The 13,877-nt window shown below is 42.8% G+C and overlaps 1 protein-coding gene across 3 annotated transcripts in view; it reads right to left on the bottom strand.

The window, feature by feature from the left end:
- Positions 1–374: 374 nt before the first annotated feature.
- LOC115058474 (diacylglycerol kinase delta) overlaps positions 375–13,877 on the bottom strand; it is a 44,041-nt gene continuing 30,538 nt past the window's right edge. For 2 of the 3 annotated variants that reach the window (XM_029525806.1, XM_029525807.1), the window contains exons 10-29: positions 13,738–13,846; positions 12,914–13,053; positions 11,850–11,937; positions 11,334–11,425; positions 9,488–9,587; positions 8,423–8,488; positions 7,550–7,721; positions 7,369–7,467; positions 7,087–7,171; positions 6,895–7,002; positions 6,614–6,710; positions 6,421–6,528; positions 6,214–6,327; positions 5,906–6,040; positions 5,655–5,818; positions 4,998–5,103; positions 4,398–4,487; positions 3,923–4,036; positions 3,731–3,845; positions 375–3,654 (exon numbers count right to left, since the gene is read on the bottom strand). In XM_029525806.1, the coding sequence (XP_029381666.1) occupies positions 3,602–3,654; positions 3,731–3,845; positions 3,923–4,036; positions 4,398–4,487; positions 4,998–5,103; positions 5,655–5,818; positions 5,906–6,040; positions 6,214–6,327; positions 6,421–6,528; positions 6,614–6,710; positions 6,895–7,002; positions 7,087–7,171; positions 7,369–7,467; positions 7,550–7,721; positions 8,423–8,488; positions 9,488–9,587; positions 11,334–11,425; positions 11,850–11,937; positions 12,914–13,053; positions 13,738–13,846 (2,155 nt within the window). In that variant the 3' untranslated portion in view covers positions 375–3,601. The remainder of the gene's footprint in view (positions 3,655–3,730; positions 3,846–3,922; positions 4,037–4,397; positions 4,488–4,997; positions 5,104–5,654; positions 5,819–5,905; positions 6,041–6,213; positions 6,328–6,420; positions 6,529–6,613; positions 6,711–6,894; positions 7,003–7,086; positions 7,172–7,368; positions 7,468–7,549; positions 7,722–8,422; positions 8,489–9,487; positions 9,588–11,333; positions 11,426–11,849; positions 11,938–12,913; positions 13,054–13,737; positions 13,847–13,877) is intronic. The other variant, XM_029525805.1, reaches the window with a different exon arrangement.

Below are 13,877 nucleotides of genomic sequence, written 5' to 3'. Positions count from 1 at the left end.
GGTCAACCCCAACGGTGGCATTACATTCAGGTGACCTCCAGAATATGCTTCATCCAGACGGCCAGTTTTCGTCTCCAATCTGTCCGCTCATCTGTAAAACGTTCATAACCAGCGTGACCGAAAGTTTAAAGCGATGAAGTGCTGCTGATTTTAAAGGTCGGCAGATAATCTGCTTTCCTGACTGTTCAGGTCGTGAGACTGAAGAGGACGTTTGAAAAATAAATAAATACCTGACCGAGTTGGTTTGAAGGCCTTCACATCTCTCTCCGGCTGTGAACTCGGGAAAAGCGAAGAGCGCGGCGTCTCTGCACCTGGAATTTACCGAACAGCACAGATTAAAGTAAAAGGTTCAACACACACACCGACAGCAGCTCCACACTTCAATAAGTCCTTTAATCTCCAAAGGTTTTGCGCTGACTTTGTCTTTGTTACACACTGCACACGATAACACAATAAAAACACCTCGCAACGTACAAGGTCGTGCAACATCTAGTCTGGCTTCCAGCATGGCGCACACAGTCTCGATATATAGGCTGTTCAGATTGGGGGTGCATTCGCTAAATGTTGTCTATGGAAAACTGTTGCACAAACAAACAGCTAAATGAAACTCCTTAAAAGAGTTTCAATCCCAAACGTCAATTTTACTGATTGAAAAAACTGAAAATGTGCACAAAAGTATTAAAACAAACAAAAAAAAAAAGTGACATGACGTTAAAAAACAACCATCTATCACCAAACAGTTTTTATCCTTGAAACAGCTTCCACAAAGCTGCGTTCCCCTTAAACATCTTTGTGTTGATTTTCAGCACGACGAATTAAAAGTAATACCCAAAGAAACAAACTCATAATAAATAGAAAGCTAAACAGGCTGTACATGACATCTTTTCTGTGTAAAGGACCGAATAATAGTCTGTAAATAACACTGGAGGAGTTTGTTTTTTGTTTTTTTTAAATATAACTTTGGCTTCAAGTTCGAGTCTCTTTAACATCAGTTACATTTTTAGAAAACTATCTGAATACCAATTTGCGGCGGCGTCAGAAAGACATTTGGAAAAGACTTTGCTGCGGCAGTGGGACGACACGGAATAACTTCGGTGTTAAATGGGAGCTCTCAAGCTGCTGTGAGTAATTATACAACCACTGATGTCATAAACATTTGTGTATACATTTTTATGTTTGCTTAGATATATTACATTTTATCAACACACTTTTTGTCCGTATACATTTGTCATAAATAAAATAGTTTGTCATTAAATCATTTAAAAAAAAAAAGAAAAGAGAACACTCTTAATCACTCAAAAATCTTTAACACACACGCACGTACACAAAAATGTCTTTTTTTTTCCCCATTAAGTTTGCGTCTTCGTAAAGTGCAAGGCAAGATACAGTAAACTTTGAAATGTACGACATACGACAACTTTCTCGCACCTGTTGTGTCTCATAATCCACCGAACCCACTACAAACTTGGCACGACACAACTAAAGCCTCTAAGGTGTAGAGCGTATAGCTGGCACACTATGGGTACAGTAACACAATCCTACCTACGACGCCTCACAGTCACTCCGAGAAAAATCAAGAACCGACCGAGTGAGAGGACGCACAGAAATGATCCTTTATGAGCTTCAAGTGAAACCGATCAGACCTGAATCAAAGTTTTGTTGCATCGTGACAATTAAACTCTCAGTCAGTTGTGTAAAAAAATGAAATCCTTCTCTGTGGTTCCTCACAGTTTGCAGCTGAGCTTCCATTTGACTCAGATCTGATCTTAAATCCCTTCAAGTAAAAGTTTGGAAATAATACTCTGACAAGAACGCACACTCACCCTCCAGTGTCTTTACTGCACGTGCACATTCAGTAAAACAAAACCTCTGTTAGCTAATAACACATGAAAATGTCACCAATTATTTCTGCTTTTTTTTGCTGCTCACTCTCTCTTTAAAAAGATGCGTCACATCATAAAGGATCATTACTGTAAAATCTGGGTAGAAATTGTCTCTGAAACTGGTAAACATCCGTATTTTAGCCGTGTCCAAACAGCAGCACATTCACGTGTTCGTTGTGGCCCGAGCTGGACCGAATCGTTTCATTAACCTCCCAGTTTGTTGTAACCTGCGTGTGCGTTGATTCGACTCGCTGATTTCATTTACACATTTTCTCTTGCAGTCAAACTCGAATAATCTGGAGCGACAAGCAGGTTAAAACAAACAAATATTTTTTTTTTTTTTTTTTTTTTTAAAGAGAGAAATAAATACTCACAAATGCCACTGGATGGAAGAAACAGGCTAAAATTCATTACTGTGAGGCAACGTCAGTCCCCACTGTGAGGCGGAGGAGAGCTAAACTGGCATGCAGGGACACAAACAGCATTAATCGGCAGGATTATGGATTATATGCACAGTGGCTGAGGAGTTTGTCAAAGGGAGAAGCAGCAAACAGCTTCACAGGTCACCATTGGGAAAATAAGATATCCAAAAAAATAGAGATATATGTGTGTAATAGGAGTAATGAGAATAATAGCTTTTAACCACAGACAAGGCAAAAAAAATAATCGAATATTCACCGACTCTTATTCTTATATTACATACAATCAATAGGATGGCAAAACAGGAGAAATACGCTGAGTAGCTGTGATGTTTTTGTCCTCCCTCTGTAAACACCTCCACCAAACTTTGAGTCATTTCATCTGGTTCTCCACAAAACGCAGTTTTGACTCCCACATAAGGCTGTACTGAACGACGACCAGATGAAATGACTCACGATAAAGAGCCTTTTTTTTTTTTTTTTTTAAGCCTAGGACCACAAAAGTCACACAACAGCCTATTAAGAACCACTTTAGAACCACAACAATAGAACCTTTGTGAAATCATAGAGCATATGATTCATCGTTTTAACATTATCATTATTCACAGGTTAAAAGTCCACACAAGTACATTCCTCAGTATATTTTTTTGCAACATTTAAGATATTCTCCAGTTCAGTAGACGAGTTAAGTTTGAGATGTTTCAGTTTGTTCATTTTGTAAATTTGTTGCCGTCAGAGTTCTTATGGCAGTACGAGAAATAAATACTCTAAGAAAGTCTGAGAAAAATCAAAGCCCAACGGATACTCACGAGTTTGAGAAAAAAAGAGAGTAAAAAGTGAACTCATATAACGACGGATGTTAAAATAAGACGGCTGCACTTGACATGCAAGGAGAGCACCACGTTAACACATTTCTTTGTCCCAAAAAACAAAACAAAAGAAAACTTTAGAAAGAAGAACGCCGTCGTTCAACGCCTCCCTCGTCCTGTTTGATTCGCTGCAGGCCACGCCCACTCTCTAGCAACGAGCAGGTGAACAGAACCAAAAGCAAAACGCCGATGGTGAAGCAACGCGATGCAAAGCCAAGCCTCTTCAAATAAAAAATAAGAGAAAGAAAACAATCCTCCCTTTCCCCCCCCCCCCAAAAAAAAAGGAGAACAAAGAGGGAGGAAATAGCATCAAAGTAAGTCCTTCTCTTCCTCACACCTCCGTCAAGCCGCCGGGCGCTCCTCACCCCTGGACTTCTGGGTAATCGGAGTTTGGGATGGCAGGCAGTAACAAAGAAGCTCAACCACGGCTTCAGTTGCCTGAACAGTCTCCATCACCGAGCCCTCCTTTGATATCCCAAGTTCCTGCAAGACACAGAAACAGGAACATCCTTCATCACAGCTGCTGTTTGGAAGGCCGGCCGTCTTTTCAGCCGCTTACCTGACAGAGAGCTGTTGGACTTCTGCTTGTGGAGCTTCTCTCTCTCCTTCTTCACTTTGGGTATGATCTTCAGCTTCATGCTGCTGCTGCTCTTACTGCTGCCCCTCCCCGAGTCCTAGGAAAGACGCAGAGATGGTAAAGGATCTAAAAAATAATAATAAAAAAAAAAAAAAAGGTGGAAGGAGGAAGCACCTCCTCGGAGCACTGCATGAGCGGGCAGATCCAGTGGATGTCGTCCAGCTTGTGCAGCTCGGCGCTGAGGCTGTTCAGGGTCGACCGGAGCTCCTCTTCCTCCGGACACTCCGACTGAGGAAGAGCACAACAAGGTTTTGGTTCTCATCATCTACGCAGATAAATGATTCAGATCTTCCATCTGTGACTTTCTGCACATTTTGACATCCTGAGCGTTACTCATCACTTTCCTGGTAAAAATCGTTTGCATATGATGCTAATGGAGTCTGTGTGCTGCTGTATCCAATAACATCCAGTGTTTAAGAAGCCAAGATAAAAACTGTCAGCGTGATAAAGTCTGTGCAGCATCCAAGCAAAAGCAGAGCAGATAAGTATGTCTCCACAACAGGGCTTTTGTTAAAGGACGGGCGAGCGAAGCTTCAGCAAACAGAAACTGAAACGCGACACCTCGAGGCCTCAGAGAGAGAAGACGTACGAGTAGTTTTCCGTCGAGCAGCATCCTGGTCTCCACCTGCAGAACTTTACTGCTGTTGACGATTTCCACGGCTGTGCTGCGGCTCAGACACTGAACGGACACAAAGTGAGGATATTAAACATGACTGTGATAATAATCTGAACATTTATAATAAAAGTGGGGTGTTTTTCTTTTTTCTTGCAGCTGCAGCAAAAAAAAAAAAAAAAAATATATATATATATATATGTACAAGTTGAAAACTAAATTATGACTACATGGAATTCGTTATGAATAAACTGACCATTTTACAGTTTTATTTTTACATTTAGCTCATTAATGTTTAACCAAAATCCCAATTTCTTCTCATTCCCGACTCCGTATTTTGATTTCACAGCGTCATTTTTTTCTGAATGAGTCTGAATGAGACCAGCAGAGCCGGTTCTGTGACTGTCTGACTGCCTCTTCAGCTACAAAACACACATTATTTAGCAGGCAAACGAGTGAAAACTTGACGTGACGACGTGAAATCGTAGCCGACTCAGAGAAAAGAAGATTGGGAAACGTGACAAGTAACACAATGAAATATCTTCTGCCCCCCCCCTTCCTTCCAGGGTGTCCTACCTCGGGGCTGGACAGTTTGGCCTCGGTGAGCACCAGGGCCGTGGCGTTGACAGCATGTGCCAACTCTTGTTCCACCAGTTTGTGGGTCTTGGCTGCCTCGCGAATCCTGGTGGGGGGGCAAGGAGGGAAATCATAAACATGAAAGAGCTGTAATTATTATTTCAACAAGCTGAAAAAGGGGGATAATTATGGAGATGATTCCCTTTCCCTTTTTCTGAAACAGCTTTTAGTTTGTTTTTAATGAAGTGCATTTTAAACGAAGTCAGAAAATCCACCTTAAGTTCAAAATAAACCCAGCGCTTTGTGTGATGCCTGTCCTCGGAAATGGGATCTTTTCCCCCGACCGTGAGATGAATTTACAAGTGTAATTAAAATATTTATCACCCTGAAAAGAGATCATAATAAAGCAGACGAAATGAGATGAGCTCCGAAAGTCTTCAGAGGGACACGAAGTGTGCAAAAAAAAAAAAAAAAAAACTGAGATAAAAGGGCTCGTCTGAAAAACTGAGCAAATAAGCCGGCTGATTGCGGTGGGATGAAGAAATCTCAGCACGCCGTCACACATCAGTCGGGAGGCTGAACAAGCATCATCTTTCCTTCCTTTCTGGGCCTTTCACTCGTCTTTCTTTGTGTTTTAACCAGCTCAGACGCACGTACTTGTTGATGAGCGAGTCGGCCACCATGCCCAGCTGCTGGACCTGAGCGCACTCCTCCTCGGTCAGGTACTCCATGGACTGCTGGGAGTTGAGGCGGGGCCTGCTGGCTCGGTAGCTGTCAATCTTCCTCTTGTCCTCCCACGACTTCAGCGTGCTCTCGAAGGCCTGGGGGAGCGCAGACAGAGACGGCTTCAGGCTTTTTCTGGAATGTTTTCACACACAGTCAAACAAACCGTCGGAGTCGGAGTTTACCCGATCCCTGGTCAGCATCTGCGCCCGATTCTTGTGGACGATCTTGACGATGCCGGGCGGCTGGATCCAAGCCTCTCCGTCCACCTGCACGGGAACGCCCTCCTCCCCCAGGATGGTGATCTTCACCTGACGGCACTGCGACGCAGCAGAGCAGAAAGCAGCTCGTTTTTAAATAAACAATATCCGCCATCCTCTAAAACTGTTGCTTATAAATATTACCTGGAGCAAAGAGACGTAACGACTGGAGACTAAGCAACAGCTGAAATCCCCAAAAGATGCATCCATCATGACGTGTGTGCGACGCGTACCTGTGTGATGCGGTGGTGCTGCAGGTTGATGACCCGGGAAACGGCCATCTGCATGCTGCCGAACACGGCCACCACCTCCAGCTTCTTATCGTCGAACGACGGAGCTCCGAAGTTCTGAACGTACGAGAGAGCGGAGGAGCCTTTTTAGCCTCAAACACCCTCAATGTGAAATCACTTAAGTATCGTGTGAGGAAATCTCCAGCTCACGTTGTCCTCCTTGGTGCCTCCCCAGAAGTTGATGCCGCCCGCGTAACTGGGAATGTTGAGCACAGCCAGGCCCTGCAGACTCGGCAGAGACATGGGAACGCCGTCGCACTGAGGACAGGAAGTCAGAGGATTCAGGACGGGAGAGAAAAGGCTGCTGGAGCAGCTGGTTGCTTCAGAGAAATGTGGGCCTGACCTCCAGCTGAACTCTCTGCTCCAGGTTCTTGTAGGTCTTCTGGACCAGCTCTTTGGTTCCCAGCACTCCGTACCACATCATGTTCTTGGTGCGACTGCTGCGGGACGAGACGGCAGCGAGGTTCATTACATCAAAGCTTAAATGTCGTCACAGACATGAATTCCTCAGCGAGTCGAGGTGACCTTTTAAGATTATGTTAAATATGTTTTAGGGTTTCTAGACAAATACTCCAAACACAGCCTCGTTTTTTTTATCTTTCAGTAAAGCGGTTCAGTATTTGCCTGCATTTCTTGGGATGCTCGTCTCTCTTGTTGTTGAACTCCAGGGAAATCTTGGCGTCCAGGCCGATGCCGAAGTAGTTGTTCATCACGCACTTCTCTGAACATTGTCTGCAAATGAGAGCTTCTCGTAAAACATCACAGCAGAAGAGCAAAACTGGAAACAGTCACAGACGTGTGTCCACGCAGACTTACACCGAGTCCTCGCTGAAGGTGACGGCGTTCAGGCTTTCTGGTTTCTCCAGGACGATGGTGGGGGTGGGGCTTAGGCCTCCTTGACCTGGAAGGAGGCATGATGGGTAAAAAGGGAAGATCTGACATAAGAAATGCTTCTAAGATGAGCAATTTTTGCATTTTACGTTCTCCTCTGTCGTTTATTCGTGAAGAAAATGTGGAGGTTTGAGTTTTTAAAACAGCATCGTGTTTGTCTCATGTTTGTCTCTTCGCTTCGAGCGCTCAGACTGAAGAGACACTTACGCGGCTCAGCGTCCTTCAGCTCCTCGCTGTTTTCTCTTTTGATGGAGGACGAGGACGGCATCCTCTGGACCTGCGTGTGTCGGTTCTGTTCATCCACCACTGAAAAGACGAGAAACGGTCGGCAAACTGCTGGCGTCAGCGACATGAGGTCGACCGGCCTTTTTTTTTTTTTTTTTCTTACCTTTCTCGGCCTGTTCGATGATCTGCCTCAGCGCTTTCTTCAGGCTGTTGGCTCTGAGCATCAGCTGCTCCTTCGACCGGTACGTCTTCCCCTCCGTCCCCGACTCGCCGCCGCTCTCGCCCGGGCTCGAACCGCCGCTCTCCTGGCTCGGCGCCGAACCTGCTGGCACCACCTGGATGACAAGAGAGTAAAAAAGAAAAGGTGGGAAACATCCTCTGGTATTTTCCTGTGAAGTGACCTTTTTTGTTCGGCTAAGTGACGACCCCCATCAGATTTATTTCATTTTAAGCCTCCAGCACGACCGAGGCAGCAATATTTTACCAGAAAACTCTGCTCATACATACATTTTTTATCTCCCTGCCCTGTGGAGCACTCTACTGCTGTGAAATCTTCTCTCCTTCTTATTTCTGAATAAGGAAGGCGGCATTTACAGGATGAGGTTATCCATATTTTATTTATGCCATAAAATATACATCGGCTTTCTTTATATTGAGGAGGCTGAAATCATATTTATAGAGTTTCTTAAAAACAATAGTCTTCAGCTTCAACTTGTAAAAAGTATGAAAGGAGACAAAAGCTCCAGCAGGAAAAACACATTAATGACCATTTGTTTTAAATCAAATCTAAACTATTGGATTAAAACACTTTTATGCCCTCAAAGTTGTGTAATTTCGTTATTTTAATAGGCCTCAGAAATTTCAGCTTTATTTTACCACCTTGAATAAACAAATGTATCATTTCAGCAGTAAATATCATCATATCATCCCTTTAATTTATATCTTAACTGTGACATAACCTGCTTTTGTGTCATTAATCAAGCTTTAGAATAACACTTTTGACTTGCACAGTGATGATAACGGCTGTTTTTATTACCTGGGCTTCCGCTTCCTCGCTTAAGGCCTTAACGAGAGAATCGAGCTTCTCGTTCAGCAGCGCACACTGAGACGGGAACAGAGAGACATTAGGTTTATTTTTACAGCTTCCTTATTCACATCAGAAGTGAAAATACAGCTCACAACACCTGAACCTAGCATGAAATTGAAGCCCCCGCTCTTTTTCAGCGCATTGAGGTCTTTTACTTGCGGAGGCATTATGAAAATTTCTCACTGTGTGTCAGGAAAGTGTGTCATTATTTTTGAAAAAGTGGGATAAGTCAGACGGAGCTCAAAGCGCTCTGACAGGACAGTTTGGTGGAGTTCATGTCTACTGGGCAGAAAGACTTTCTCTTTCATACTTGGAAATCCAGAAGCCTTTTTATATAAAAAAAAAAAAAAAAAAGAATCAGTGAATCGCTGCATTTTCAAACTTTGGGGAACTTTTGGGGAACTCTGCCAATTTCACCCTTCCAAATCCATTTCCCTCCATTTGAATAAAACTTTAAGCTCGAAAAATCATCTAATGGATTCATTTTCTTGGATAAAAGCACAAATTCATGTGTGAGTCAACGCACACAGCAGACAGTTAGAGGTCAAACTCTGTCCCGAAGCGTCCTTGACCTAAAATACACCGTGTTTGCTCAAGTCCTTGAGTCCTATCTCACTTTGTATGCTGAGATCTGATGACAGAAGTGAGCTGTTAACGCCGGCTGCGCCATAAACTGCTTTTATTGGACATCATCTCCCAGATCCAGATCACACAGTGAAAGCAGCTTTTTGGCCAGGGGAGCCACTTTACCCCACTTTTTTCCACCCGTCTTATAAAACCCATCGTCATGTTGAGTCCTGCGGCATCAGCGTCTCTTCCAAACTCTTCTGAAAAAGTGGCATTAATAAATAAAATAAAAAAATGGAGCGCCGAAGGCACAGGAGAATAATAGGAGGGAACGGTGGCACTGAACCTTCTGCAGCTATTTCTTTTTCCACTCTCTATTATTTACACACACACACCCACCAGTTAGTGTTATACAAGCTCTTATATAACGCACACACCACCATTTACCTTCTTTGCCATCGCATCTGCCTCCTCCTTGTTCTCGGTGGCTCTCTCGTACGCCTTCCCCACCTCCGCTACGAAATCATTCACTGTCCCACATAGAAACCTGGCGAGAGAGAGAGCGCACAAAGGAGAAGCAGGAGAGGGATGAAGGTGGAAAATGGAAAGCGTTATCTTTTAAAACGATTTGGTTATTTCGCCGTGTTTGGAGGCTTTACGCACACTTTTGTTTCATCACCGCCTACCTGCCTGTCAGCTGCGTCGCCTCCACACTGACTATTTACTCACAGCTGTGATATCGCTGCTGTGTGACTCAGCAGGGAGGTTTCTGCACACTCACGCTCTCCTCGTGCATTTAGGAAATGTTGGGAAAAAAAATGTATGCTGCTCCAAAAGAACACGTGCCTCGTTTGTTAAAAGCCTTCGCGTGTGACTTTACTTCCAATTTACACAAATGGAAATGAGATATTTGACTCCAATGAGGCTCCAATGTCTTTCAACTTGAGACAGGAAGATCCAGATGATTTCATCTTATTAAAATTATAAGAAATAGTTCAAATGGTTGTCAACATTTGTGTTTATGCTGATAAGCATAGTACCGCTGCTTAAAAAACTAAATTTAAACTTTAATATTCGTTTACAGAAATGAATCAGCTCCCAATGTAAGAACATGAAATACAATCCTTTAGTCTACGGCCACCTTTCTGTTTGCTGTGCTAAATATTTTCCTGTTATTTAATAAAAAAACATTTATTCATCCTTTGTTCGTGTTTAAAAGCATCTTAAATAACTTAATGCTCCTTCAGCGTCTGAGCCGGCAGAAAGACAACAGATTCATCACAGTAAGTTCAAATTATAAGATAATATTAAACATCTGCACCAAAATCTGTTTTATATTCTGAAGATATTAAGTGAGTAACTCCAGTAAATGTAATATTTCTAGGACAGGCAGTAAAAATAGAGACTGCTGTGACTGACTCAGTTTGTTTAGACTCTTCTTGAGATTTTAGTGAGGAAATCCGTTATTACGTGTATTTATACACAAAAGGAGCCAAATTAAAAGCAAATTATTTTTATTACTCTGATTAATTTGAATGAATTAATCAGTTTAATTTATTCAATTCATGCAATTAAATAACATTTGAACAAAATTATTATATTAAATGGATTTAATTCAACAATTGTAACGTGTAATAAATTTATTGAATTCAGTAAAATGGATAGAATTATATTATATTTTTAGAAAATTTCCATCCAAGTCTGTCCAGATTCATTCAATATTAATAAAGATGACTTTTGAGAACGTGTATTATAACCAAAATGTAATCAGTCCAAATGAATGTTGGGTTCTCACAAATTAAGTTTTTATGTTGCTTCTTTTTGGAGCGATTTCTCTCCATCTGCTGAGTGTTTCATTCGACCCTCCGCTCATGGAAACCTGTTTGAATTCCACTGTTGGGACGACAAAAGTCCTCTGTCTGACAACACTGGTGTTATGTTTGGATTAAAAGAAAAATAAAAAGTGCTTGGAAGCGTCTCCTCGAGTCCCCGTGGCAGGTGGACTTCCGCTGAAGGAGGAATATGACTCCTAAATACTAATTCCTCCGTCTCTTTCACTTACCGTCCCCACTGAGTGTGTGTGTGTGTGTGTGTGTGTGTGTGTGTGTGTGTGTGTGTGTGTGTGTGTGTTTGTCCAGATATGAGGTCAAAGCTAAAAAAAATAAATAAAAATCAATACCCATTGACCTGACACACTCTTCTCCTCGTCATCCCTCCTCCTCTTCTTTCCAACCTCTATCTCCCTCTCTTCTCCTGTCCCTGTTTCCCTTTTCTTTTTTTAAAAGACACGTACTTGGCAGAAGAAATGACATCGCTGTGGTTGTCCGAGTCCAGGATCTTGGCGAGGTGGGAGGCCACGGAGTCTGCATACTGAGTGATGTGGACCTGACGGAAAAGGAAAAAGAGTTTCATTTAGAGAAGCCCAAACTAACCCTGAATAGGCGACATCCTGAGTACGAAATCTGGAAAACAAAACAAAACACAGCGTAACCACTAATGACGTTAGATCAACAGTTCAGATCAACAAGAGGATTAAAACAATCTGCACTCAGAGCCAAAGAAATAAAAGAGCTTGGTGCTAAAAACAAAAAATCTGCGGAGCTGCAGTGCAGGATTTTGTTGCCACATTAGGTTGAATCAGCATTTAGACTTAACCCAAATGGCAGTGAGCTTGGTTTTAGATATTTAACCGTGCAGATGCACCGTTTGGCCTCCGAGCTGCTGATTGATCGTCCGAGGTCAAATTATCATCGTGACGCCGGAGAAATTCGATTTTATGCAAGCTCGTCAAAAAGTTGTGGAGATCTACCTGCAGAGGAGAATCAAGGCCGTTGTCTTCCTTCACGGTCGGTGTGTGTTTATTGATGGTGGGCACCTCGTATGTCATCACACTCCATCTGACACACACACACACACACACACACACACACACACACACACACACACACACACACATTGGTGTCGAGCAAACGATAAAAAGACTTTACTATCACATGATCAGATTGAGATCCAGCAACTTCTCTTCATGTCCTTTTCTGCGGATAACGGCTCAAGATAAGGGCAAAGAATTCCTTTTGCTATAATGTTTAACCTCGTTTGAGGAACGCATTTAATCCTTGAACTCACGCAAACGCTTACACTATTTGAACTTTTCTGATTTATCATAATCTCTAAAAACTGAGCTGGACCGGTGAACCTCTAACATGTTTGTGATAAACACATCGTCAGGCTGTTGTAACTTACATCTGACACACATCAAACCTTTTCAGAATAAACCGGCCCTGCCACGGGAAGCTTTAGCCTTGGTGTTACTAAGCTTCCCAAAACCTTGAGAAAGTATACGCCGCCTGTTGACTTTCGTTGACTTTTAAAAGAGCAAAAGAAGAAAAAGCTTTTCATTTTCAGGCTTGTGGGGGAAAACATAAGAAAGCCTGTGGAGTCATAATGAACTCTTATAATTTTCTTGCATCAATATAAATACGGAAGTGTTGCCAGACCAGGAAGATGATGAAACTGGCAACAGCTAACGATTTCGCAACATCGTACACATTTCTTAAGTCTAGTGAGGCACGGAATTTCACATTCCAGTAAGCGTTTAACTTTTACTAGACCGCAGTGACGTCTCCTCCCTCTTAGTTCTGCCTCTCCCGTTTATGACGGCTGAGTGAAGAACGGGTGAACAGGTCACAGTTCACAACGCACCATAAAAAAAGATAAAACTCAATCTGAAGTTTGAATTGTCTATTTTTCATGTCAGTCGCTTCTTGTCTTCTAATTTCACACCTGATTCTCAAACTGGGACTGTTTACACGGTAAGTAATGATGACGGCAGCAGTTGGAGTGTTGAACGCGAGCTGCTTCTTCCGGTCTTACCGGTCCAACATTTTGGTGGTAGCTCTCTCCAGCTTCTCCAGGATCTGCAGCAGCTGGGCGTCGTCATCGCAGAGGCCTCCCCAGCCCAGAACACGAGCCAGGTCATTTCCTGTGCCCAGAGGCAGCACGCCGAGCTGGCACTGCCGACAAAAGGCAAGAATATCAACGTATCGATGAATTGCATCAAACGCACCTGCCAAATTAATAAAATAGCAGCTGAACTTGGATTGCGTTTAAGAAAAGTTACACAGACGCACTAAAGGATACAGTCGCCTTCCTTACGCTGATATTTTGGATCACAATCAAGTTGCAGATGCATTTTTAAAGTCTTTGCTGAGAGATGTAGGAAAACTGAAGAAAAACAACAACTTCACCAACTTCAAATTCTTTCTAACTTCCTTTCTTTCATAAAGAAACATCAGAGACTGTTTAACTGGACTAATCTGACATGACTGATTTAAAATGGAGTTTATTTCTCTAAATTAGAAGCTGATATATAAAAAACATGAATCCTGATTAATTCAATGGCATTAATAAATTAACCCAAACCACTTCAGGATACAATCTGAATATGGTTAGATGTTTGGAGACGTGACAACCAAATGCTCAGTTTTTATAATTGTGAATATCTATTTTGGATTTCAAGACACCGGGCAGCTATAAGACGTGCCAAAAGATTTATTCTGTGAACCTCCTCTGAACGGAGCAGGCAGACGTTGGAATAAATGGGTTGGTTGCTCTGTTCCTCTTGCCCTTCGGCGTTCTCCACAGTATTATATCATCATCATCCCCTCCGTCCTCCTCCTCCTCCTCGTCGCTCTCACCTGTTTATGGAGGTTGAGTTTATCCAGCTCGGAGAGCACCCAGCCCACGCTGCCATCTCCTCCGCACACCAAGATACGAAACGTCACAAACTTCTGGAAAAGGCGCAGGCTGAGAAGAGGAGCGAGTGGGACGGGAGGGG

Source organism: Echeneis naucrates, chromosome 18 (genome assembly GCF_900963305.1).
Source record: "Echeneis naucrates chromosome 18, fEcheNa1.1, whole genome shotgun sequence".
Taxonomy (NCBI): domain Eukaryota; kingdom Metazoa; phylum Chordata; class Actinopteri; order Carangiformes; family Echeneidae; genus Echeneis; species Echeneis naucrates.
The sequence above is the reverse complement of the archived record's forward strand: the minus strand, read 5'-3'. Positions and strand labels throughout refer to the sequence as shown.